At 41.0% G+C, this 25,746-nt stretch overlaps 2 protein-coding genes across 2 annotated transcripts; one reads left to right on the forward strand and one right to left on the reverse strand.

Moving 5' to 3' along the window:
• The first annotated feature begins 8,118 nt into the window (after window positions 1-8,118).
• On the forward strand, window positions 8,119-9,408 carry LOC131228065 (pentatricopeptide repeat-containing protein At3g62890-like). The gene has a single exon (XM_058223896.1). It carries the CDS (start codon window positions 8,119-8,121, stop codon window positions 9,406-9,408), a length of 1,290 nt encoding a protein of 429 aa, XP_058079879.1.
• A 2,049-nt stretch (window positions 9,409-11,457) lies between these two features.
• Window positions 11,458-23,748, reverse strand: LOC131237753 (putative phospholipid-transporting ATPase 9). Its single transcript, XM_058235705.1, has 11 exons — window positions 22,600-23,748; window positions 19,442-20,790; window positions 18,807-18,917; window positions 18,308-18,584; window positions 17,791-17,879; window positions 17,566-17,674; window positions 16,775-16,984; window positions 14,624-14,749; window positions 14,043-14,141; window positions 13,748-13,939; window positions 11,458-12,445 (listed from the first exon to the last, which is right to left on the reverse strand). The coding sequence occupies exons 1-11, from the start codon at window positions 22,990-22,992 to the stop codon at window positions 11,870-11,872; spliced, it is 3,531 nt and encodes a 1,176-aa protein (XP_058091688.1). The 5' UTR covers window positions 22,993-23,748; the 3' UTR covers window positions 11,458-11,869.
• Between the last annotated feature and the right edge of the window lie 1,998 nt (window positions 23,749-25,746).

Consider the following 25,746-nt stretch of genomic DNA (forward strand, 5'->3'; position numbering starts at 1 on the left):
AAATGAGAGGTATATACATCTCAGGTGGACCACACCACATGAAAACAATAGCGATTGGATATCCAGCATTAAAATCCTCCTAAGGCCCAATGTACTGTTTATTTGACATCCAATCTGTTGATTAGGTCATACAGGCCCAGATTAAGGGAAAAAACAAAAATCAGCTGGATCCAAAACTTTTATGGCTCCCAAAATGCTTTTAACGGTCGACCCTCATTCAACACTGTTTCCTGTAATGTGGTCCAATTGAGACTGGGATATACCTTATTTTTTGTCTCATACCGTAAAATGATCTTTAAAAATAGATGGACGGCATGGATGAAACACATACATCATGGTGGGCCCCACAGAGCACCGACCACCAGCCATTGGCTGGTGTCAGGGGGAGTGGCCAATCCGGTTCCGTTTGTTTGGAAGCGTAACAACGCGTGTCGTGTGGAAGGACGAGAAAGCGGACGCGGATTTCCTGCGAAAGCCTTTCGCAGGAAGTTCCTGCGCAAGGATTCTCGGTGGGGCCTTCGCCATGTTTGCGGGACATCTACCCCGTTCATCCGTTTGGCAAGCTCATTTTAGGATATTTGACCAAAAATGAGGTGTATCCAAGACTCAAGTGGGCCACACGAGAGGAATCAGTGGATATTCAGTTAGAACCGTCGAAACATTCTTGTGGCCATAAAGCTTTTCTTCAGGCTAATTTTTTTGTATTTTCATTTCATCCCAGTGGTAAAGACCTTATAAACGGTTTGGATGGCATATAAACATCAAGGTGGATCCCAGGAAGGTTTCAATGGTAAGTATTTCTTTCCCCAAATTTCTCTCTCGTGTGGCCCACTTGAGTTTTAGATCCATCTAAAATTTTATCACTTGTTCTAAAATGAGATCGCCAAACGGATGAACAGGGTAGATTTTCAAAAAACATGGTGGTGGGCCCCACCCATTACCCTCGCGCAGGAACTTCCTGCGAAAGGCTTTCGCAGGAAATCCGCGTCCCCACTTCCAAAAGGTAGGAAGCACGAGAAAGCGTAGAAAAAGTAATAGTCTCTTTTCTCATTCATTCTCCCTGGCGACTGATGACTTGGCCTCAAACCGGGTTGGAAACGTGTTGGGCCATTTGACTTGCATCCGCTAAGTGGAACCTGTCCTTTACGTAAATCAGACCATAGTTTTGTTGGGTTCTGACGTGCACCGTGAAAATGGATGGTTAGCATCCATCAACGGTGGGTGGCAATAGAACAATGGTTTGGATCACCGATGTACGGATCCCATTTTTCAGAAACCCAATCAGCGTCTCTCACGTGGAAGTATCATAATCGCGGAGGAATTCTCGCGGAAAGATAACGCTCCCTCATCCCTTCTCCCTAAGGGATGAAATGACTATACAACCCTCGTTTACCAATTTTTTTTAATTTTTTAATTTTTAATTTTTATAAATTTAAGAGCATTTGCGGGACATTGTGTGCGTGACATCCAAACCGTCCAAAGGTACATCTGGTATGATGATCATAGTGGAACTAAAAATTAAGCCGATCGGATCATTAGGTGGGACACAAATGAATGTGGAGATGTTTGGGTGGTGTGTGTTGTCTTTTATGGTGTGGTCCACCTGGCAATTGAATTAGCCTGATTTTATTTGTGGTCATATAACCACGGTGTGGTGCACCATTGGAAGTGTTTGATGTCATAAACACATCTTGTGGGCCCCACAATACTCAACTTCACTTTTTAGAGAAAAGTTTATGGGGGCCATTTAAATCTCTCGTGAAACATATTCTACTGCCCAAGAAGGTCAAGAAAAATTATTATTTTTTGGGTAACCCAAACATATTTTAATTCTCAAAAGGTCAAGCAATTTTTTTATTTTTGGGACGGTTGAGCCATGTTAGTACGAGGGATCGCAATGGACGGTTGTCGTTGTTTTCTGTCATTGCTGGAGCGTTAATTTGCCTGTTTCGAGGTTATCAAACTATAAATAATTGAATTTGTTCTGCCTACATGTCTCTCAGGATAAACATCACCTGTGACCCTATTAGGACCCACATGTAAAGATGATCTGATGATCGGAACCGCCCGTGTTATGAGATTTATCCTAGAATTGCCACAGTAAGAAATTTAATCTAGACTGATGATTCTGACCATTGATATGGAAGACTGAATTTAGACCATTGGAAATAAAAAATTTCAATGAATTTCGTTCACCTTTACAAATCAAGCTTGATTATTCGGCCATAGGTTGTTCAAAATAGTGACCAGAGATTGGACAGTTGGGATGATCTGATCATGTTTCATGTGGCCCCCAACGGTGTGACACATGTTAGTGATACCGTGCAACCTCATGGACAGAACGAACCCTAACAATTCATTGAAGTCGACGCTAGGTATCTCTTCACATGTTCCACTTTAATTTAAGTGGACTCTAATTATTGTTAGGGAGAATTATTTGATACTGTGGCCGAGTGTGATAGTTGATACACAAGCACTCAGAAATTAAACGCACAGAATATATTGACTAAAATTTATACCGTCCAAACCGAGGGATGCCATTATTCAAAAATCACATTGGCTTGACAATCTCTGATTCGGGGACTCTTATTTGATGAACTTGAGCTTATGGTAATTTTTCATCTCAACCGTCCAATTTATGGGCCAAATTTGACTAATTCAGTAGATGATCTAGTCATCTATCCCATTAAGAATGTCCCTACAACTTTTCAACACCTCCCACTCAAGTGTCTGTTTGGTCAACTCAATCAAACACCATGCTGCACATGCGATCAAAAGCTTTTATTTAAATTTTGTGTGTAGGCACACCAGATTCATACTTGACTTAATGTTTGATTGAACATTAGTGCCCTACGTTAAATGAGCCACAAGCGTAGGATCATGACCAAACCTTTGGCCAATATTTAGACTTCTCGTATCATTCTATTGATGTAATTTTAGTGATGTAGTTGATAATCTAATTATTTTAGGACGTCATCAATAGGCCACTAACTTGTAAAATAGATTAATAGCTTAGTAACATGTGCAATTCACCTATAGTTAAAAACAATAAAAGGAAAAATAAAAATAAAATCAATAATCCAAGCAGAAGTAATGAAATAAAATCTCATCAAAAGTGAAGATTTAAAATTGCCGTTGAATGATGGATGTAATCCCAATACCCTCAAAGCCCTTCAAAGTATTGTCATGGTAGGCCATGCACAAAGAGTAAGAAAGTGGGCACGGGGATAGGTTTTGACCCTGATTGCAAGAGCTTCCTAAGTTAGGAAGCTAGGTGGGGCCCACTGTGATGTTTGTAAAAATTAAATCTCATTCATCTATTTTTCAATCTCATGTGAGTACATGAGCTCAAGAAAAACGTAAATCCAAAACTCACATAGGCCCCATGACATAAAGCAATGAGAATTGAACATCCACCATTGAAACAGTAGTGGGACCATATAAATTTTGGATCATACTGATATTTTTGTAAACTCATCGTAGTGGAAATGACCTTGTGAATTAAGGGTTTAAATGGCATATAAACATTAGGGTGGACCTTGGAAAGGTTTCACTGGCAGGAATTTCCCCTCTACTTTTTACTGTGGTGTGGCCCACTTCAGGATCTGCTCAATTTTGAGCAAATGAGCTGGCAAATCAGATTAATGGGGTGGATTTCTCGCAAACATCATGGTCGGTAGGCAATAGGCGTCCAAAAGCGGGCTACCTAGTGAACCATTGAGTTGTCTGTTGGTGTATTCTGAACCTTCTTGTGGTCAACAATCAAATGGAAATACAAAAATTAAAATTATTTTACCAAGATAACCCTCATAAACATGACATGCAATATTGCTACGAATTATAACATATAATGTCTTTATTTTCCACAAATTTATTTTTGACTTAGAGATTCCGAATTGTGAAAATCGTGTATAATCCGTCGGAGATGATGTGGAGCAAAATTTGAGACAATCCAACCACAAATGCAGGTACAACTAATACTTGAGTTATTGTCGAACTCGACACCTAATCTTCCCAATGCATCTTTATCTTGGATTGATCTTCCTAAGATAATGTCAGCTGGACTACACGATATGCAAATAAGGATACAACATATTGCATAACAATAATGAGTTCAGGCCAAGCAATTTCAAATTCATATTGAAACTTTCCACGGGTGGATGGCTAGTCAGATTAAGAGCTTGAATCGAATGATGACAATTTTTACCAAAAGAGCATATGCCGTGTCTCAGCAAATTGTGCCTCAACCAACTATTAGTATTAGTTCTGTTAAAAAATATTAACGATTAGGAATTTTAAGGAAAATCATAAATTCTTATATAAACACCGACAACTATATAAGATTCATGCAATTCATTTTAGAAAAACCTAGGTTAGTGTTCACTCCCCAAGTATAGGGTTGTGATGTAATAATAAACTCGGTGAGACCGAGGTCGAATCCCAAGGGACTGAAACCTATACGTTATCTGAAACTAGATAGAAATAGAACTAACCTAAGATGAAATATAAATCAAATATAAATTGATGAATAATGGTGAAATATTACTCTAAAACTTAAGGAATTCAGAAGAAGAAAACTAGGGATTCAGAGGATCCACTTGTAGAGATCAGGGAGATTTTATGGCTACATCAAGAATTATAGAAATTAAACTGAACTTACTTGATCTAGTTTTCACGAGATGAAAGGTATATGAATTAGAATGGATTCCATCACCAAACCATGCCTAGGAGACAAAGCAAACAACAGAATTAAACTAATTACCAACCAATCAACAATGCATGAAGGTTAGGAAGGGTACCGTCATCCGACCATGCCCATGAGACAATGATGAACAACAGGGCTTTCTGACGTCATAAACATAAAGAGTGGAAAGAAACACTCAAAGCCATCGCAGATCTATTGTAATTTCAGTCACAACAAACCCTTAAAAACTGAAAGCATTCCCTAAAATCAACTAGCATCAAAATCAGTTCAACATGAATCAAAACCATAGGAGTACTCCCATCACGCCACAAGCTTCACCTCTTAGCCCTAGCTAAGAGGTTTAGCCTGACATAATTGGGCTAGAACTCTCAAAAATCATAAGGAAAGGAACAAAATAAAAACTCTAAAAATTCCCTCTCTTTCTCTTTCTCTGAAGCTTGAATCCACGTCCAGCCCAAGCCCTTTGATCCCTGCTAAAATTCCGCTGGTTCTCTCTCTCTCTCTTGCTTATATGGTCTCCTCCGGTCAGCTGGGAACGTGGAGACTTCATGCAGAAGTCTCGGTTGGATGGTGAGGACGGAGGCTGGGTCGGTTGAAGCTTCCGCACCTTTTCTTGCGCAGCAGCGAGAGCTTTCTTACGTAAATTTTTCGGTGGGGCCCATTCTTAAGTTCGGACAGGAGATCCACTCCGTTCACCAGCTTCTCCTCAAAATTTCAGCCAGAGATGACTGGTTTTGGAATGCTTTTGACGCGGCCAAAGGTAATAATCACGCTGCAATCGGTGCAGGGCTATCCGTTTATGACTGTTGAAACCAGCACGTGTGCATGCATGAGTACACAAAATCAACATGGGTTTGACCAGATCGCACCCCTCTGCATTATGGACGACTCGGATTGATTATTTGGTCCATGATGATGGCCCACTGAGATCATCCACAGCCTCTGTTTCGCAGACAGAAACAGAGACGCGGATGCTATTTGAGTCAGTAGTGTCTGTGGGCCCACAATAGAATTCCAATGGGAAATCCATGCCGTCCATTAGATGAAGGACGAAAAATAACTCGGACGTGAATGGTTCTTGACTGATTTCGATGTGGCCCACTGAGTTTTTTTAGACTGCCGTCCGAATTACGTTCGAACGATTGGGTTTAGATCCTCGCAATATTCTACAATTCTGCCACTTAGGCAGTGACAAGAGGCTCGATGGGAGACCAATGGACGGTCCAGATCTGTAATTTGGATGATGATTGGGACCCACTATGGTCAACCGACGGATGCCGCTCGAACGCTGTTTGCGTTTTTAGAAATTTTGAAGAGGAAGTCGGTCTTCGCCTGCTGACCGTTTCATCCGTTCGGTGCACGGCGAGTCCTCGTGTACATGGTGTACATGCACTACATCTTAGGGTCCACTTTGATGTTTTTTGAAATCCGCTCTGTCCATCCATTCTTTCATATCATTTAAACCGTCAATACCAATTTTGAAGCATATCCAAGTAACAGATGGGCCCAAAATCAATGGTTTATGGGCTGATCCGTCCGTTGGGCCATTTTCACAGGGTTTCAACGACTGAAATTTGACATGTATAGTTAATTTATGGTCCTTAGGCCATGTACGAAGTTTCGAGCTGAACGGATGGTGGAAACCCTGTGATCTTGCATTCTGGCTGATTTTCGGGTCACTTGAGCTTCGGTTTCTCAATTTTCTTGAATTTCTGGCGTCGATCTTGGTCCCCTGGAGTCCCATCCATTGCCTTGGTGATTCCTAAGCGTTAAATCCATACTTTTAACAAATAACAACCCTTGAATTTTTAGATGATCTCAACCTTAATAGGTAAACTTTGTTGAGTATTCATTAACCTTATAAACCTAATTGGAACATGATAAATAGAGCTAGAATATGTACAAAGTTGCTGTAAAATATAGTCCAAAACACCTCTTTTTAAGAGGTTATCGATTCCATCGACAAACTATTGATAGGTCTGGATGACGGAAATGAAGACCTGCTCGATCCGATCGAAGAAACAATTTAGCAACCAAACTGCCTAATTCGTAGATTTTCTCGACGGGAATGACAAACAGTTCGATTTTATTAACGGACATTCGATTCAATTGAATGCTATTTCGATCCTATCAACAAAGTCATTAACTAGCCGTTTTATAACCGTTACAAATCAATTTCTTATAAAAGTGCATTCAGTTCTTGGACGAATTAATGAATTTTTAATACAATAGTCTAGGTGAATCCATGTTCACATCCATCATAAACTAATGAGTTCCAAATCATCTTATTTGACATTAACACTCTAATAAGAATTTCAGCATCCATTAAGCTTTTGTGCATAACTGTGGTATCCTATTCCATGCAATTTTACAAAAGTCCATTCGTACAGAAATCAAAGTACAACCCATCTTTGGATGAAGAACCCCAACCTCCAACAGTCACATGGTCATCTTATAACAATCTTGTGCGAGTAGTTGAGTATGCAAACGATCTTCTTATGTCTCAATTTTATATATTCATATTTAACGTATCTGTCTATTTTGGTGACTGGGGTCAAAGTTGTTCAATTTGAATCAAGCTACACAATCAAATGTAGCACACCTGCATACAACACACGAGACCAAAAACAAACAGAGAAATGTGCTCTAAAATGATGACTCTACCCTATTTATGTTCTCCTGGCCTCCACTGCATCATCTCTAAGGATGACATTGAGCTAGTCCAACCCAATGAGTCCAACTCAGCTTTGGGTTGGGCTTGGACCTACTAGCTCACCGGTGAGATTGCATGGGTCATGCATCATGACCCATTCAATTTTCAAGTTGGTGTTTGGGCTCTAGTCATTGCAGCTCGACCTGACTTTTTGTATACATATGTTACATCTTATAAATATATTATTCTAATTTTTAGTTAGGCAATCATCCATGTTCGACACAGATGGTTGGTTTCATTGCTTTTAAAAAAAATATCCCTAAACCTACGTGATAAATGGATATATTAGGAAAAACAATCATCTACCCTTTTGGAGACCCGAAAACAAAACGCAGGTGTCTCATGACAGCTTCCTCTCACTTCCACCCGCAGCGCATGATAGTGCTCCTCCTGGATGCTACGCCTACATGTCGCCTTACCCTGGATATTCAACCACAGCAAACCATTCAACCACACCCAAACGCTAAAACACCATATCACACAATTCAACCACAGCCAAACGCAAAAACACCTTAAAACCACTCACCAACTAAACCACAACCATTCCCATTCCACCCTCAACCAATTCAACCACACCCAAAGGAAATTCTACCACAACGAAACCCTCGCTATCCCCTGTCTCACCCCCTCCTCAACCTTCACATACAACGCCCTTCTCCGCACTTCTCTACCTAACCATGCTCTCTCCATTTATTCCCAAATGCTCCGATCCCCTGCCACCCCTCCTAACAAATTCACCTTCACTTTCCTCCTCAAATCCTGCCTCAAAAACTCAGCTCCGCATTTCGTCAAACACATTCACTGCCATCTCACCCTATTCGGCTTCGCGTCCGATCCCTTCCTTCAAACAGCTCTCGTCAGCCTGTATGCTGATACCGGGCTAATTGAAATGGCACGGCATGTGTTCGACAAAATGCCTCACAGAGACATCGTCTCTTACACTGCATTGGTCTCTGCTTATGCCAGTTGTGGCCTGGTAGATGCTGCTCGCCAGGCGTTCGATGAGATGCCTGAACGAAATGCCGTTTCGTGGGGTGCAGTGATTGCGGCCTACTCGCAAAGCGGGCAGCATGTGGAAGCCTTGGCTCTCTTCCGTGACATGCAGCGGGTTGCAGGAGTGGACCCCACTGAGGCCACTCTGGTCTCAGTTCTATCCTCTGCGGCGCATGTCAGTGCCCTCAAGGAAGGGGATTGGGTGCACAGATACATCTGGCGCAACCGCATCCCTCTGACTGCAAGCCTTGGCACCGCACTTCTGACCATGTATGCAAAATGCGGGTCTATAGTAGATGCAATGAACGTGTTTGATGAAATGCCTCAAAGAGATGCACCTGCTTGGACGGCCATGATTTTGGCACTTGCTACCCATGGGCAATGCAATCAAGCACTGCATTTCTTCAATAGGATGGTTAGTTTAGGATTTAGACCGGACCGCGTCACATTCATCGGGGTCCTAACAGCGTGCAGCCATGGTGGTTTTCTCGACACGGGTCGCTATCACTTTGCCTGTATGAAAGACTTCTATAACATCGCTCCGGGAGTAGAACATTATGGGTGTATGGTGGACATTCTTGGCCGAACCGGGCACGTTGAGGAGGCGTGGAATTTGGTACAAGCAATGCCTGTGGAGCCTGACACCTTGGTGCTCAAGGGCCTTCTAAGTGCTTGTTCTAACCATGGCTATGTGAGCTTCGCCGAGTGGACTTTTAAGAAGCTTATAGCACTAGATGCCAGCAATGCCTCTCCGTATGTGATGCTGGCGAATACATTCGCAAGCGTCGGTAAATGGTCCAATGCGGAGGGAGTGAGGAAGATGATGAGAGATAGAGGGGTGGCAAAGACGGCCGGGTGTAGTCTGATTGAGTTGGATGGGGTTGTTCATCAGTTTGTAGCTGGAGATAATGAAGATCATCCTGAAATTGAAGTGATCAGGGCCATGTTGCATGGAATGGGCCAGGTTTTAATAGATGGTCACGGTGAGCATGTATAGAAATGATGAAGTGGAGCTTTTGATCTAAAATCTTGAAGGTGGGCTCATGTATTTTTTGGGAAATAAGAATGAAATGAATAAACGACAACGAAGCTTAGAATATAAACCATTCCCATCATCTGATTGGAGTGCACACCCAATTGATCTGGACCGTCCATTCGATTGGCCACCTCTTGTGGGACATCCGTCGAAGCTATTACAAGAAGGATTTCTCATGATTATTAATCGGGGGCTATCAAGCCACAATAAATTCGAAAAATTTTACAAGAAATTTGTGAATTTGTATATGTTTTAATACCATGGCATCACCACCACAATACATACGACTTGAGGTGGGACCACCATGATGTGTATGGGAGATCCAAATCCTGCATCGAATGTACTCCGTATGGAAAATTCGATGCGGCGGAAATCAGCAGGATTCAGAACTCAGGTGGACTGTGTCATCAAGATTCAGCAGCCATCAAATCAAAGGCTTGGATAGACCAACCGTGGCCCCCACATTTACAAACTCCCTGCACAACAGGGAGCTCAGGTCTCCCATTTCAAATTGTACATATGGGTGTAGTAAGATGGATGTTTCTTTGAGTCCATATTCAACTCAAGATATGGTTGTGCTTTAATGGTTGAAGGTGGTTCAAGTTGAGGTTTTCAGTCTATACAAGAGTGACTGACCCATCGTTCAGTGACCCAAAACCGTCGATTCCATGGTCCCGCCGCGAACAGTCCACACACCAAAAATCTCCCCAGATGGGAAAAATCCTAAACAAATACAGAAAAGCAGTTCCCATTCAACCACTAAAAGGCCAAATGTTCAGTAGCAATCATCTTCCAATCTGACAGATTTTGGATCAAGGGTTTGTGGGTCCCATTATATCAGTGTTTTGGATCACTAAACCATGGGACCCCACTTTCTAGAAATTAATGCTCTCTTCCCAAACCCTTTGTAGTGGAAGTTCCTGATCATGGCACCATAGGATAGGTGAAGAGAGTTGGTCCTTTGCATTTTTTGTTGCATCCTTTCTTCTTTGGTCCACAATTTGGATGGTCCAAATTACTGTGCATTGTGCAGTGTACGGTAGATGGGCTGGCACACGTCAACCAAGTGCATGAAAACTGATGCTGGGTGAAAAATGTGTACATGTCATCACACATGACTGTAATCACAGCCACATGTAAATGCATGCATCGGATATTCACCCAAAAGATCCATATACTGATGTGCGATGTGCCACGCCTATATTAGCACGGCTGGACCAGAAAAGCCTAAAGAAAAGTGAAGCAGAAGTAGCCCATCACAACTGGACCTAGTCCTACGTACGGCATGACATAAGATCAAAGATATCCATTCTGAGCATGGAGAAATTGCCATTTAAATTGTGAACCGTAAATCAGCCATAACTTTTGATTTGGGCATCCTCATGAAACACATGACTTGTCCTATAGATATTTATGTAATGATATTTTTGAGGTCAAGCTAGCTGAACTCATTCATTCTGCCATAAAACACGCTGTTCTTCAACACCACAATTTTAGGAAAATTTTACTTTTCAAAAAAAAATCTGTTTTTATTGTATTTCTTATTTACTTGCAGTTTTAGGATTTCTGCCTTTCAAGTCGTGCTTGTAATTAGGCTGAGAATATTCCTGTAAGATTTATTTAGACTTTTATATTTTTGACAAATTAGACTTTGAGAGAGTTTTGCTATGAATTCAGGTTAGAATTTTACTATTTTGGATAACTTTTGAATTTAAATTAAGTGATATAATTAAAAAGTTTTAGGTTATTATTTAATAAAAATCACTCGAATTCTCTCTTATTTCTTGTGAACTTAAAAGCTACCTTGTGGATTCAAGGTTTTGAATGGTTGGCAAAGACGGTAATCTTCCTTTTCATTCATTGTTTAAGGATCTTCCTGCATCACATACATATAAACATGTGCTATGACACATAGGAGCAGATGGACTGCACATAATCTAACGGTGCAGCTTGCATATAGCAAACAGAACCAGGAGGAAAATACTTATGCAAGTCAAAGGACTCAATATCTGATTTTAATCCAAAAAATTGGAATTGATTTCTTCAGTATAATATAAATGCTTGATGTTGAAGTAACTAAAAGAAGCAACAAATACAAAACAAAAACAAAAACAAAAAACAAAAACCTGAGCTGCCATGAGCGCAAGAAATGGAATTTACATCTTTTGGGGGAATTTTCTGCCCATTGAACTAATAACACTAGGCACCCTCGCTTCTGAACTTAATCCACATAAGGTTATAGAAACCATGCTCCCAAATCCAATTCTTAGTTTCTGATAATCAAAGGAGATGGCTCATTCATCTTGGGCCCTTTTGATGGGGTTTTTAAGTCCTTTGGAATCAAACTGTACAATTGCCTGGCAAGCTCTATCAACAGTTGCATCCTCTGCTGAATTCTATCTTTTACATGACTGGTTTTAGCTCACACCCGTGCCGTAAAACCGATTGTGTTGGGCCGCAGCGATTGCTGCCGCACGATCTGGCGGTACTCTGGATCAACCAATCTAATCCACTGTATCATCTCATGGTACATGGGAAAGATCCACATTTGAAAAGCTGAGTATGCAAAGTACGGGAGGAGGGCGGCTATCACCACACAAAGGGTAAGAAGCCAGTACATAGGAGCTGGGCCGCAAGCTTCAGTGAAGACCATGTAGGCAGTGGTTGATATGGCAGGCGTGATTGCACCATAGATGAGGAGGAAGAGATACCACAATGCAATGCCGCCCCATATGAAGATGTGCTGGATCAATGTGAAGTAGCTGACCGAGAGCGCCATCTGGCAGTTCACGACCCAAATGACACATGTGTACATCGTTGCACCAAGGATCTCCATGTCTACGACTTGGCCGCCCTTACGGAAGGCCTGGTGATGCAATGCAGCCACACAGAGGAAGAAGATGACAACAGCGCTGATAATGCCATTGAACATCCAGCTGAGGATCCGAAACCAGCTGAAGAGAACGTTTTGCGTGCCTTCTTTGTACAAGAGAGGGAACTGCATAGGGAGCGAGAAGATAAATTTTGTAAGTAAACATTCTCAAGTGTGCTGCAATTTTATTTTTATTTTTTTGGGGTGATTTGAATGTTCTCAATCTCCATTATATATAAATGGGCTATAACTACATGCATATTCCATTATTTCATAAATGGTGGTGATGAGTTATTGACCGACCATACACGTGGCATAATGTATGGCAATCGAGAGTGACCATATCATGGGCCCATTGTGGATGGAGTGTAGCCAGAAAAAACACACCAACTGGATGATGTTAACCATCTGATGTCAACTTTCTTATTTTGATCACAAGCCATTTTTCTTTTAACCATCCATTTAAGGGTTAAGATTGCCCAATCAGTGCAAGTTTTGGGCTATTGGGCACGTGATGATTTGGACGTTCTTGATCAAATTTCATTTTCATGCCATGTGCTTGGTGGATGAGTCATGCTATTCAAGAATTGGTGGTAAGATTGGGTATAGATAGTGGTTCAAGGAAAAAAATAATCCTACAAGGAATTAGATTATTTAAAAAGCGGACCACGAATAGCTAGGACAAGGCTATGATGATGATGATGATGATGATAGTTTAAAGAGGCCAGTTCCCCTGCAAAGTTTTGTAGGTTAATTGTAACCTGTAATGCGATGTGTGGGGCCATCATGATGTTTTCATGACATCCAATCCATCCATCATGTGCAACCGCCGTGTGCTCCTTCATACAGGAAATCAGGCCAATCCAAAACTCATTTGGGCCAACCATGTAAAATCATGCCTAAAACCTCGCAAATCATATGGAATGACCCACCTAAGGTTTCAAATAGCCTGATTTTGGAGGTGTGCATTCATCTTGGTGGGGCACATTTCTAAATGATAGCATGTACAAAACAAAGTGGCCCCCACAAGTGGAAGGTTTTTTAACGATAAGCATCCCCATCCCAACTATTCCCAGTGGTGTGGCCCACCTGAGATTTGAATCGGCCTGAGTTTTGGGTGCCAAGGAGAACATGAGGAAGTTCACATGATGGACAGATTAGATGTCATGCATACATCACAATCTGCCCCATGAACCTCGACACAGGTTAAGCTTAACCCAAAAAGTTTTGCAGGGGATCCAACCCCCAATTTAAATATTTCAAAGGGCAGAATGCTGCATGACAGTCTCATCATGGGGCGACAGACTGTCACTTTTGGTTCCAAAAAATCATTTGACACCCTGACCATTTGATCGATCAAATGGTCCCGATTTGAACAGAACAACCACACATGGTAGTCAGTAAATGAGGGATGAGAGGCAGGCATACCTTCAGACAAAACCGTGCAGAAACGTCTTGGTCGAACACTCCCAAAGCAAGCACAGGAAGAGATGTGAAGAAGACATTATATAATGACATGTACCAATCGTTATATGCTGCTTGGCCCGAAAATGATGCGTATGCCTCGAACAAAAAGAGAGTGAAACCGAATGCAATGTTCTTGTAGAAGAAATAGCATATCTGCAGAATGACACGAGGAGAACATCAATCTCAATGTAAGATATGGAGAAGTAATAACAGTGGAGAGGTTGCAAATTAAAATTTCCAAGAGTGGAGATAGTACCATCGATGAGATCCTTCTGTAACACCAGTGTCCATGCACAAGCAGCAACCGCTCCAAAAATCGAAATTGAGCAATGGCAATATCGCTTGACATGACAGCCTGAAATCAAACAGTTGTCAAGAGAACTTAAAATAGTACAATGACAGAAGAATGGAAGTTACAGAGGAAAAAATTCTTGCTTGAATGGTTGCGGCTCATCCACCATGCATGTCAGCATGAACAAACGTCAATCCAGATTCTCAAAATCGTGAGACTCATTGAAAACAGCACTGATTAGATGAACCTAACCTCCCGCTGGTGTGCATCAAGTGAACCATGCAAATGAACATGGTCAGTGGTCCAACAACCGATATCAGACGGATCAGCTTGTCCAACTCTTTTGGTAACAGACTGTTCACAATGGGTCCATGATTTGGCAGTCTAGATTGAAATGCATGTATGCCACCCATGACGATAGATTTTTTTTTTTTTGAAAGATGCCACATGATGATAGATGAGTCACCAAAATTTAAGAAATGGCAGGAAATGAACTTAGTAGCCTAAGTGCAAAAAATCAATCATTAAGTTTTTATGTTGTTTACCTGCATTCCTTCGACGCCACTGATACCAACTCCAATGTCTGCTTCTTGAAGCATACCCACATCATTGGCGCCATCACCAATTGCTAATGTCGTCTTACCTGTACCCTCTTTAACCAATCTTGTGACCTGCATTTTTTTATACCCACTTTAGATTAATCAATGACAAGCATTAACATAGGATGCATTCTGGTGTGCTTGAAGTTGCAGTTGGCAGGGATTCCAAAACAGACATGAACACTTGTTCTTTTTTCTTTTTCTTTTTTTGCGGGGGGGCAGGGGGATATGATTCTAATTTCCTACTTTTGTTAGAATGTTGCCCTTTTAGTTCAATGAATTATATATATTCTTCATTAATACTTTGTTTATTACTTATTGTTATTGTGTATACATGGAACGGATATGATTGGGACAGATTCATTGGAGACTTCATTGAGGTCATATCCCTAAGGAATGATGTAGGGCAAATTCGATGTGAAATACATTCTGAGGCTTAACTTGTTCGGTTTTCCATAAACCTAGAATATTGTCATGGCCAACAGACAAGTTGGGATAGCTTAATCCACGATGGGCCACTATAAATGGTGTGACTGTTATGAATATAGTGAATCTCTACCACAGGACATCATCTCCACACATGTAGGTGTGTGCATGTGTACACATTAAGGGCTTGTTTGATTTCCCAGTGCATTGGTAAATACCAAGTAAAAGGGGCAATAATTATTTCCTCATGCATTTACAATATTTTCACCCGTACTTGATTTGACTACCTACTTTTTGGACACGGAAACCGAAAACAGTGCAAAATATTTGTGAGTCCCACTGTGATGCATTTCTCTTATCCACACCGTTCATCCATTATGCCAGATGAATTTATAGCATGAGCTAAAAAAATGAGGCATATCCAAAACTCGAGTGGACCACGCCATACGAAAAAGGGAATCAAACACTTACCATTGAAAGGATATATCATATACCTCACTATTGGGTCCAAAAAAAATTAAAGTAGCTCTTTTGAGCCAGTTTCCCATGCAAAAATTCGGATGAATTTTCAAACGAGTGAAACGGGAATAATTATTCATTTACAGGGTATTCACACCCGGTTTGAAAAATCAAACAGGCCCTAATGAATTGAGGAAGTCAAGCTAGATTTAATCGTCTAGTAGCATGCAATTCCTATGCTTATTAGGCTTAGGTTTGAGAGGACCTAGGGTCCTAGTTGGGATTTGATCAAGTGCTTTAATTCACCTATATGTGAGCCGCTTAGGTGGATCATGGTGAGTTGGGTGGCCGAGCATGTTCTCATGGGATTAAGATTCTCAATAAAGGATCTAAGATCCTTATGAGTTTAGATTTATATCAAGATTAAGAAAGATTAACCAATATGGCCAGCCAAATAATTTTGTAAATCATTTTAACTAAACAATTGATTTTGAAATCATCATATGCATCGTTTTATAAAATTAATGGTGCATATTTGTCTTTAGATGATCAATCATGGCGTTGGATATGATGGGCTTAGGACAATGGGCCTAAAGGCGATATGTAAAATATGAGACAGGGTAATCACATACATCCATGTGGTCTACATGTTGAAACGTCCAAACTTAGACAGGTTTAACACTATCAAAGTTCTTGTGTAGTTAGGCAAATATATTATGAGTGTTGCTTCTAGCTTAAGTAACCTTACAAGGATTACCTTAAACAGATCCCTCTATGACAATGAAAGCTTGGTGGCAAAGGCTTACAAGTCTATAAATACATAGGAGTGGCCTAGGAAGCCCCACAGAGTTCCACACCCTCAAGAAAGCTTCATTGGCTTATCGAGTAGAAACCCATTGGTGACTAGTTCAAAAAAAGAAGAAGAATGTAAGAGCGAGCACCGATCGTCTTCCATTCTCTATAAAAGGTATGTTTTAAGTTCATATTAATTCATGCATGCCTAAAAGTAAATCCAAATCGATTTGTTTCGCTTCCGTCACATGCAAATGCTTTGATTTCCACCAAACTCACAAGTGAAATATGAAACCCAATCTTTTCTTATCTAACTTGTGATTAGATGTGGTGCTTTCCGCATGCATTGGGAAATGCGACACCCACATGTAATTTCAAGAAACGAAGGGAAATTGGGACGAGAAGAGCTTGCAAACTCACTAGTGCTTTTTGTTTGGGTGATGAGCGGCAGCAAATAACAGATGCGCAGCTGACTGCCAGTTCTAGAAATGAGTTCTTGACATCCTTCTCTAGAGCAAAAGTGAGAGATTTGCCGTCAATGATCAAAGCAAACACACTAGAACTTCCGATCGCGGTGGTGAGTCTGGACTTCCCGTTAGTTATTTGATTGACAACACTAGCCTTTGATGCCTGAAAAGATTGACAATAAACCAACTCAACGTTATAATAATCCGTCTCAAAATCAGATGAGGTACAAGAATCTGATAAAAGAAGTTGAGAATAAATAGACACATTCTAATTCTTTCATATTCAAGAATTGGGTGATCTTCAAGGCGTGGAGAGATTTTATAAATCCAAATATTCATGCTATTTAATGAAATGAGGAGTCCTTTCCATGGTTGTTAGACTAGGAGACTTGCATGGACTTGTTCCGTCTCAAGTCCAGTCCCAACCCGCCCGAGTGGAGGGTGACTAGGGGTGTTGAACTAGTTTGGGTAGTGCTGAATCTGAGTCAACTCGTCCAAGAAACACCTGACTCAGCCGGGTCTTAAAACCATGCACCTTCCAATTTCTAAATTTTATGGATACTAACTTCTTTATTGAGCCGTCGAAGGGAAAGTCATTAAAAAGAAGTCGCCAAGGATGATTGGTTACGAATGAAATCACACTTTCAATTCCAAACAGTTGGAAATTGGAATGGGCATGTAAGAAGTTTAAGATCTCGGATGCCAGAGAGAGGACAAACACCAAAAAGATGAAGTACCATGTACCTTAGCAATGGCATTCTTGTCGCCCGCTTTCTCCAATGCTTGAATTTCTGGGGTCTCCAAATTGATAATTATCTGCTTCATTTCTTGCCTGAGTAAACTACATGCAAACCTTCAAAAAAAAAAAAATCAAACTCCAGTCAGAAATATGCAAATGATGAGGAGGAGAAACCACCTCAGACATCACAAAATGTAAAAATCCATGAAAGCTATGTCCTAGAAGCATACCCAATGTTGATGGCAGTCTCCATCTTATCTCCAGTCAAGACCCATATCTTTATTCCAGCTTGTGCAAGCTTGTCAATGCATTCAGGAACCTGGACCAAATGAAAATGATTTTAGAATACATGCGTACTTGATAAAAAGAGGGCATATGCAATGTTTGGTTCACTTTCTTGCCTCAAAAAAGTTCACGTGAGGCCCATATCTTTGCGATTTAAACCATCCATCTGGACACTATGGTGGATGGGAGATATCCCAACTCACCCATCAGATGGTAAAAACTATTTAATTGGGGCCCCAATAAATGCAGACTCCTGGTTGCAATTGTTTCATTGGATGGCTATGATCACCTGATAGGGAATAGCTCATCACATGATAAGACACACCAGATCAACAGCTTACGTCATCCCAAAAATTTGGGTCTGGTATTAAATGGTAGATTGGCAAAAGTTCTACGACTGCCAGCACAGAGGCTCACATTGAACTACTTCATTTTTATTTTATTTTTAATCTCTAAGCTTACCCCATTTTGCAGCTTGTCTTCGACAGCCGTGGCGCCAAGAAGGATCAAATCCTTCTCTATCTTCTCCGCTGCTTCGTCGACCATTTCATCCCGATCTGCACTGACTGAGTTCTTGGCCTCGCTGAACTCATCACGAAAGTCCTTGTATTCCTCTTCAGCGAGTACACGATATGCAAGCACCAAGGTCCTCAGGCCAGCATCAGCATACTCATTAAGGTGCTCCCTCGTCTGATCCTCAAAATCCCTTCCCTTCTTCGCAAGCCTTTCAAACATGACACTGGATAGAAGACATACGAGGATCAGAATACAAGCTAATTGAAGTTGAAAACATTAGATATAGGGTGTGCTTGGTTGCACTAAATTTCATGAAATTTTGCAGCATATTAGACTAATTAATCATGAAATATCGTGATTTTGGTGCAACCAAACGTGCCCATAAGGAATTCAGTCATGCCTAAGAGTGTTTAGTAGTATTTAGCAATAACGCAAGGCTACAAACCTGTCGGCGCCTTTGCAAAGTAGCAACAACTGGCCCTCCTCATTTCTTACAATCACAGACATCCGTTTTCGGGAGCTATTGAATTCTAAGACATTCAAAAGCTCATATGACCTGTAAAAAAGCGGGGAAACACATTGATTAGATGAAAAGACAATGTAGGTCATCTTAAGTTCTCTTGAATATATGCAAACACACAGCAGTTGAGAAATATATAATGCTTGATCGAGCATTTGCTCAGCCCAAAAACTGCATATGTGGGACCTGCCTTTCGGTAATCCCAAAATCATTACATGGTGGGCTAACATGGTGGATGCAATGGGAATGGCTCAGGTCTACCCCATGAGATGAACCTGACCATCTGATTGGACCCCATTAAAAGTGGACCATTTGTTGCAATTGTCCATTTTCATTGGATGGCTAGGTTCATCTTTTATGGGATGGCCTACCAAATGATTGGTCCCACCAGTTGAACAGCCTAGGTTACCCCAATGAAGGCCCTGCTGTTACTAGTGCTTGGTCGAACAAAGGAATGCGAATTCTTTTGACATGCATCATGAAATATCTCAGCAGCGAAGAACTCAGAATGCAGTAAATGTTCATACTCAAACAGAATGCAAAACAAAATGAAATCTGACCTTTCGACTTTCACTCCGGACACTGGATCCAACTCGTTCAATGAGATGCTTGTTTGTGTTCTTTTGTAGAATTCGAATCCAAGTTCTCTTGCTGCAATCACAAAGGCTGCCTCATCCGGCGATTCGGCTTCATAGGAAATTCTGCCCATCTGTTTGTCCTCTTCAGGTATAGCTGTATGGCAGATTGCCAACACCTGAAAGAACTTTTGAAGGATTTCCGAGTGGGGCTCATTAACCCAATTTCCGTTCATGACCCGTCTGTCCTCGAAATTAAAACCTTTAACAGATGATCTTTTATCCACTTGGTCCTCAAGATGATCACCATTTCCCACCTCCCGAACCAATGGTGATCCTTTCCTTCTAGCCATGGCCTGTTCAACCTCTGTAACACCATGGCCATAAGCTGTTCCTGCCACAGAACATTTGATGAACTCCATGGAGTTGCAGGTCAGAGTGCCTGTCTTATCCGTAAGTATTGTGTCAACCTGGCCGAGCTCCTCATTCAGGTTCGAAGTGCGGGCCCGTGCGGGCTTGTCAGCCTCCTCGTAATACATGTGCACATCTTGGTTGATGAAAATGCTCTGCAACACCTTGACAATCTCTATGGATACATACAATGAGATGGGAATCAAGTAGCCATACAACATCAAGGCTGTCAAAAAATGTAACATGGCTGCGACAAATGCATTTTCTGGATCAAAGAAGATAGTGGTCTTGTCCGGTCTGAGATACCATCGTTTCAATTTTCCATCCTGTAGATCCTTTCCAGTCCAAATCCCAAAGAAGATCGATCCAACAACAGACATTAAGACCAAGACGCTGAACAGGAAATAGATGATCTTATCCATCTTCATCTCAATCTTGCTTCGTTTGGATGGCGGCTTCGTTGAATTTTGCATGACTTTCGTGTCATGGCCCGTAAAGATCACAGCACCATATATGAAGTCAGTGTTCCGGAGCTTCGAGTCCCTAAGAAGAAGCTGTTGAGGTGAAAGAGGGTACTGTTGCTCTTCAAAATCCAAAGTTCCAATAAAAGAATAGAGACTCGCATTCGGGTCTTCGCATTTAACTATAGCTTTGAAATCCTTCAAGCTAGAATCATCGTGCAAGTTCGAAGTCACATCCAATGCTTGTTTCGGTTTCAAATTCGTCTCACCATCGAGATTCATGGTCTCAATGTAGCAAACAGCTTCCTCATAGCTAGAAGAGAGTAAGAGAAGGTCAGCAGGAAAGAATCCATCCTTCTCCACCTTCACTATATCTCCAACTCTCAGATTCTTCCATTCGGTGTAACCGAAAGTTCCATCTCCCTGGTGAACTTTGATTTTTCGATTGTTCACCTCAATATCCTGAAAACGTTTCAATCAATGAAGTTATTTTGGTGCATTGCATGGCCAAAATAATGGAATACAGACACTAGGAATCGGGATCAGTTGACAGAAATGAACAATTAAAACAAATGATCATTATTTAATGGGATATGATCACATGGTCAGGGTTGAAGATGGGTCCAATTAGACTTCATCAGAATCATTAGGGGAAGTCCAGTTATATGAATTTCATAGGCAGGTCCATGTAACAACTAACCGGAAGGGTGCTGAAGAACGAGAGAAAACTGTTACAGGTACTTGGGAGAGTAGGATTACCATATCCATGGGCCATGCCACTTGTGTCACAGCCCCAAAATTAAGCTGATTCGGTCATCAAGCAGACCACATGCAAACTGGATGTGGACCATGGATCAATTATTTTTAACTATTCCTTCGTTTGGTACGTGTGTGATGTAGAGTGAGTCGCGGACAGTTTCATGGCCAAGATGGATCAGAGAAGGCCCGTTTGGAGGCGGAAGTGATCCGGACCGTCAGGGCCTTAAAACAGGCGTATCTCGCAAACCAGAATGAGTTATCCAACGTGCCATATATGTTTTTGGGGTAGGACGAGCTACTTTAGCCACCCAACCCGCTACACCTGGTTGTGCAAGCCAAATTTGCGAAATACCATCAGATCAACGGTCGAATTACTGTCTTATTTCCATTTTTACTATTTATAGTAATTTTTAGTTAGGTTATAACTCTTCATCCATTGGGCTTTAGGAGTTGCACTTAACATGAAAAGTGCTTAGAATAATTAGGAGAACAACATTTTTGACCGAAAACCATTCACACAAGTAGGAATCACAACTGTCTATAAATAGTAAGTTTACTATTTATAGTAAGTCATGATTTCTAGGAGTTTTAGTTGTAGTTTAATTCCGAAACTTCTTCCATGGCTTAGTATCCCTATTTAAAGGGGTGTAAACTCGTTTATTCATACATCAATCAATTTACGAATTTTCTAGAATATTATTTCTATTTTCTTACTTTTTTCCTTGTGGATTCCAGAAGACTCTGTGAGGAGTCCAAAGAAGCTTCGTGGATTCGAAGTAGTTATCCTTGAGGAAGACGGTGATCGACATCATCATGTTCATCCCTGTGTCAGTGTGCAACCCAGCTATGACCAGAACAGCCTAATCTTAGGCCACAACACCTATACAGTGGTGGGGTCCAGCTTCTGCCATTAAAGATCTATGCAGCTCCTGCACAGTAGACCTGAAAAACATGTGTTGTGATTGGGACTGTTGATTTGGTGAGCCACATATGGATGGGCCAGAGGCCAAAATTCGCAGTGATCAGATGATTCTGCCCATCCAGTTGTTAGCTCTGGCTGTTGAATGTCAACCATTGCTCTGTTCTGAGCCAACCCTTCCTTTCGCAGACGATTGTTCAGATAGCTACAACACTCCGATCCAGGTCGATATGGTGGCCCACCAGATCAACAGTATCAATCACCCCACATATTTTCCATGTGTACCACAAAGACCGAGCTTCATATTAGCATCCCCTCCTTAAGTAAGGTTGTGCAGACCCACTTGAGAAAAACCATGATCAAGGCATTCCCCACTGAGATTATAAAGCAACGCTAGCCGTTGGATATTCTAATGTTTGTCAGAAACATCCCGCTCATGAGCTTCACACAAAAAACTAGTAATCATCTCTCCATCACTAACAGCAAGCATCAATGGCTACTGAATTATCCACTATCAATAGCAATGCATACAGATATATATTACAGATATACAACGAAGTACTAATAATATCAGAATTCAGAAAGGAAATTACCTGCGTTTTTCGCTTCCAATCTTCGATGGCCTCTTTCACCATGCTGACCCCGATCACGAGGATCAAAGGGGCAAGGGCGCTGACAGCAGAGTAGGGAGCAAGCGGGGTTAAAGCCAAGCATCCTGCAATTAGAAAGTACATGTTGGCGACTCTCCTGAACTGCTCGAACAGCGATTTCGGGAGGAAAGTAACCAACGTGTACTTAGTCGTCGAAACGTAATTCGTAGCATAGCTCTGAATTCCGGCTTCAAAACAATCCGCGTCATTGCAGAAGACTACCCGGGAGAAACCAGGCCCACCGATCCGGGAATGGTCATCTTTGAATGACGATTTTCCACATGTGAAGGAATATAACTTGCTGAAATGGAGCCTCTTTCTCCTTCCACCATTCATTCTCTAACAATTTCAGCTCAGTTCAAGAACACCAAATCCTAAAATCGAAACCCAAAACAAGACCTGAAAAGCCCAAGTTTAAAATAAAAAAATAAAAACCCACCAAATACTATAATCAAAGAAAGAAAAACAACTTCAATTCTCCAAATCCACAACCCAAAAAGCTCCCAAAAAAATTCAAACCAAAAACACTATTTTTCAGTACAATAACCACTACCAACTTCAAATCTCCACTTTCCAACAGAAACCCAGAAAAAAACTAACTTCAATTCTCCAAACCAACAATCAAAAACACCAAACGGACCCCAATTTCAGACAAAAGACCCCACCTTTCAAGCTAAAAACCTCTACCTTCAAGTCCCCTCTTTCTAACAAAAACCCAGAAACCAAACACCCCTTCAGACAAAAAAAAGGTCGAAAAAACAAAGATTCAGACAAAAAAACAAGAACTCCCAACTTTCAATGCCAAAAACCAAAAACCTCCACCAACAGAAAACCTCTCAACCAACTCTTCAAAAATCCAATCTTTCCCACATTCCACTCTCTCAAAGGCTTATAAAACATCAAATAAAGAACTCAAAAAACACAAACAAATCCAATCCCCTCAAGAAACAGCTTCTGTGCATGGAGTCTTTGACCAGACTTTCATTTTTCTTTACCATTGACTAGTCGCCACAAAGACGAGAAAAAGGCATCTATAGCTTAAAAGACATAAACCAAGATGAAAAAATTGCGGGAATTTTTCAAAGAAAAAAAAGAAAAAAAAGAAAAAAAAAACCAGTTCTAGAAAGTCAATCAGAAGGAGATGGGATCATCTCCATGTGCGCATTTTAACAGAAACCAATGTATCCAACTCCATCTCTATCTGAAGCCCCCTGCTTGGAGGAGAAGAAAATTCTACTTGGAAAGGTGAAATTTTTTTGTACTCTGGCAGAGTATGATTACTCATATGCAGGCACAAAAAAATGCATACGTGGAATGAGAATAACTTAAAATAAACCGTCCAAATTGTGGGGCATGAATTAGATTGGATGAGAAATAAATATCAAATTGAATTAAATGACTCAGTTGGAGATTGGTGTACAGTTGAAATGAAAGTAAAAAATAGTCCAGATTAAATAAGAATATTCCACTTAATCAGTGTTATCCGCCGTTCAATTGATTAGATCATGGGAAGCTGATCAAATCATAGTATCTCCCGTAATTTGGACGGTTTAAATTGAATTAGATTATGCCACACGTGCATGTTCGGAGTCCTATTAATAAAAAAAAAAATAGAAAAGAGAAGAAATAATTGAAATACATTACAAAAGTGGGGTAGATATTAATCATCAAGAAATTGAAAAGGAAAGGAGGGTTACTTGATACTCAGCGGTGCTGTGATGTTCATACGCATGCGCGTATGGTTAGACGTGGTATATAACTCAAGATGAAAGATCCAAACGGGTGGGACCCAGAGTAGATAGGCCATGATCCCAATCGGAACAATTAATTCCTTTTTTCATTTTTACCGTCCTTTAGATGTCAACCAATCGGGTAGGTAACGATGTAATTTCAGTGTAATTTTTAGTTTTTGGCCATAAAAGGGTGAGACCCAAGATACGGATGGTTCAATTTGAGTGAAATATATGAGAAGTGTACAAATTCATGAGTGCAAGAGTATGAACTACTTTGCTCCGGCAGAGTACCAAATCTTTTCTAATAAAGGAAAGACGACTCGCAGCCCACGTGCCCCCGAGCCACCAGTATCACAGAAGCGGTAAAATCATCAGGTGGGCCCACATCGATCACTACCCTGGCCCTATAATCATCTTATCCTATCCGACAATTAATACACACGTGTACAAAAAGATCCGACGGTTGGGAAGCTGTAATCAAGAGTATGAGATAAACATACATGTGTGGCCCACCTAATAAGTAAATCAGGTTGATTTATGTGACAGGTCTTGAGACTCACCTGATGAATGAACAGGATCTTGTAATAGGTGTGCCACTGTGGCACGTGTGAACGGCCTTGTTTGTTTCTATTCCACGCGAGATTCGCGCTGTCCTTTTTGTAAGAAAGGACTGCACTTGCCTGACCACACGTACGCATCCCGAGGGCGTGTCAACAACTAACGGAGCACCACGTGGAGAAGAATATACATCAGATCCAACACGTTCATCATTCTATCTGTCACATTTTGACCGTGGAACTAAAACATATGAATTATAAGAGACTTAGGTGGACCACACCAAAGGGAATAGTGCAAAATCATTCATAAAAACTCCAAATTTAGGTATTATGACCCACTTTAGAATTAGAATCTCCTTATTTTCTGGAAATCCATTCATCCTGTTGTTCAGCATCAGATGATTGGATTAGATGGTATATAAACACTACGTTGGACCCCACACAACTTGGACTATTTTAATGGCATAACTTCCCATCTCAACTTTTCTCGATGGTGTGGTACATATAAGTTATAAATCAACCTTATTTTTAATAATCTATTTCAGAAAATGGTGGCCTACCGGATGGACGGTATGGATCTACTCCTCATGAAGGTGTCCATCCACATCAACGAATAGTAACGCCCCTACACGACTACGCGTACTCACGCAAGCGTTGTCGGGTTAGAAATTACAAAAAGAATTTTCTTGATTATTGTATAATTAAGGCTAATCATATATTAATTAAGGGTTTGGAAAAACGAGTAGATGCCGTTAGGCGTGGCGGGAAGTAAATGCTCACGTGATTTTATTCCCTTTTCT

This window comes from Magnolia sinica, chromosome 2 (assembly GCF_029962835.1).
Source record: "Magnolia sinica isolate HGM2019 chromosome 2, MsV1, whole genome shotgun sequence".
Taxonomy (NCBI): Eukaryota; Viridiplantae; Streptophyta; class Magnoliopsida; order Magnoliales; family Magnoliaceae; genus Magnolia; species Magnolia sinica.

What these genes read in the sequence shown, in the direction of transcription:
- LOC131228065 (XM_058223896.1), top strand. Translation starts at nt 8,119, where the DNA reads ATGCTCCGATCCCCTGCCACCCCTCCTAACAAATTCACCTTCACTTTC.
- LOC131237753 (XM_058235705.1), bottom strand. Translation starts at nt 22,992, where the DNA reads ATGAATGGTGGAAGGAGAAAGAGGCTCCATTTCAGCAAGTTATATTCC. An exon ending in GAGACTGCCATCAACATTGG is followed by an intron (nt 17,675 to 17,790) that starts GTATGCTTCTAG and finishes TTTTTTTTGAAG; the next exon opens with GTTTGCATGTAGTTTACTCA. An exon ending in CACCCAAACAAAAAGCACTA is followed by an intron (nt 14,750 to 16,774) that starts GTGAGTTTGCAA and finishes AAAAAAATGCAG; the next exon opens with GTCACAAGATTGGTTAAAGA.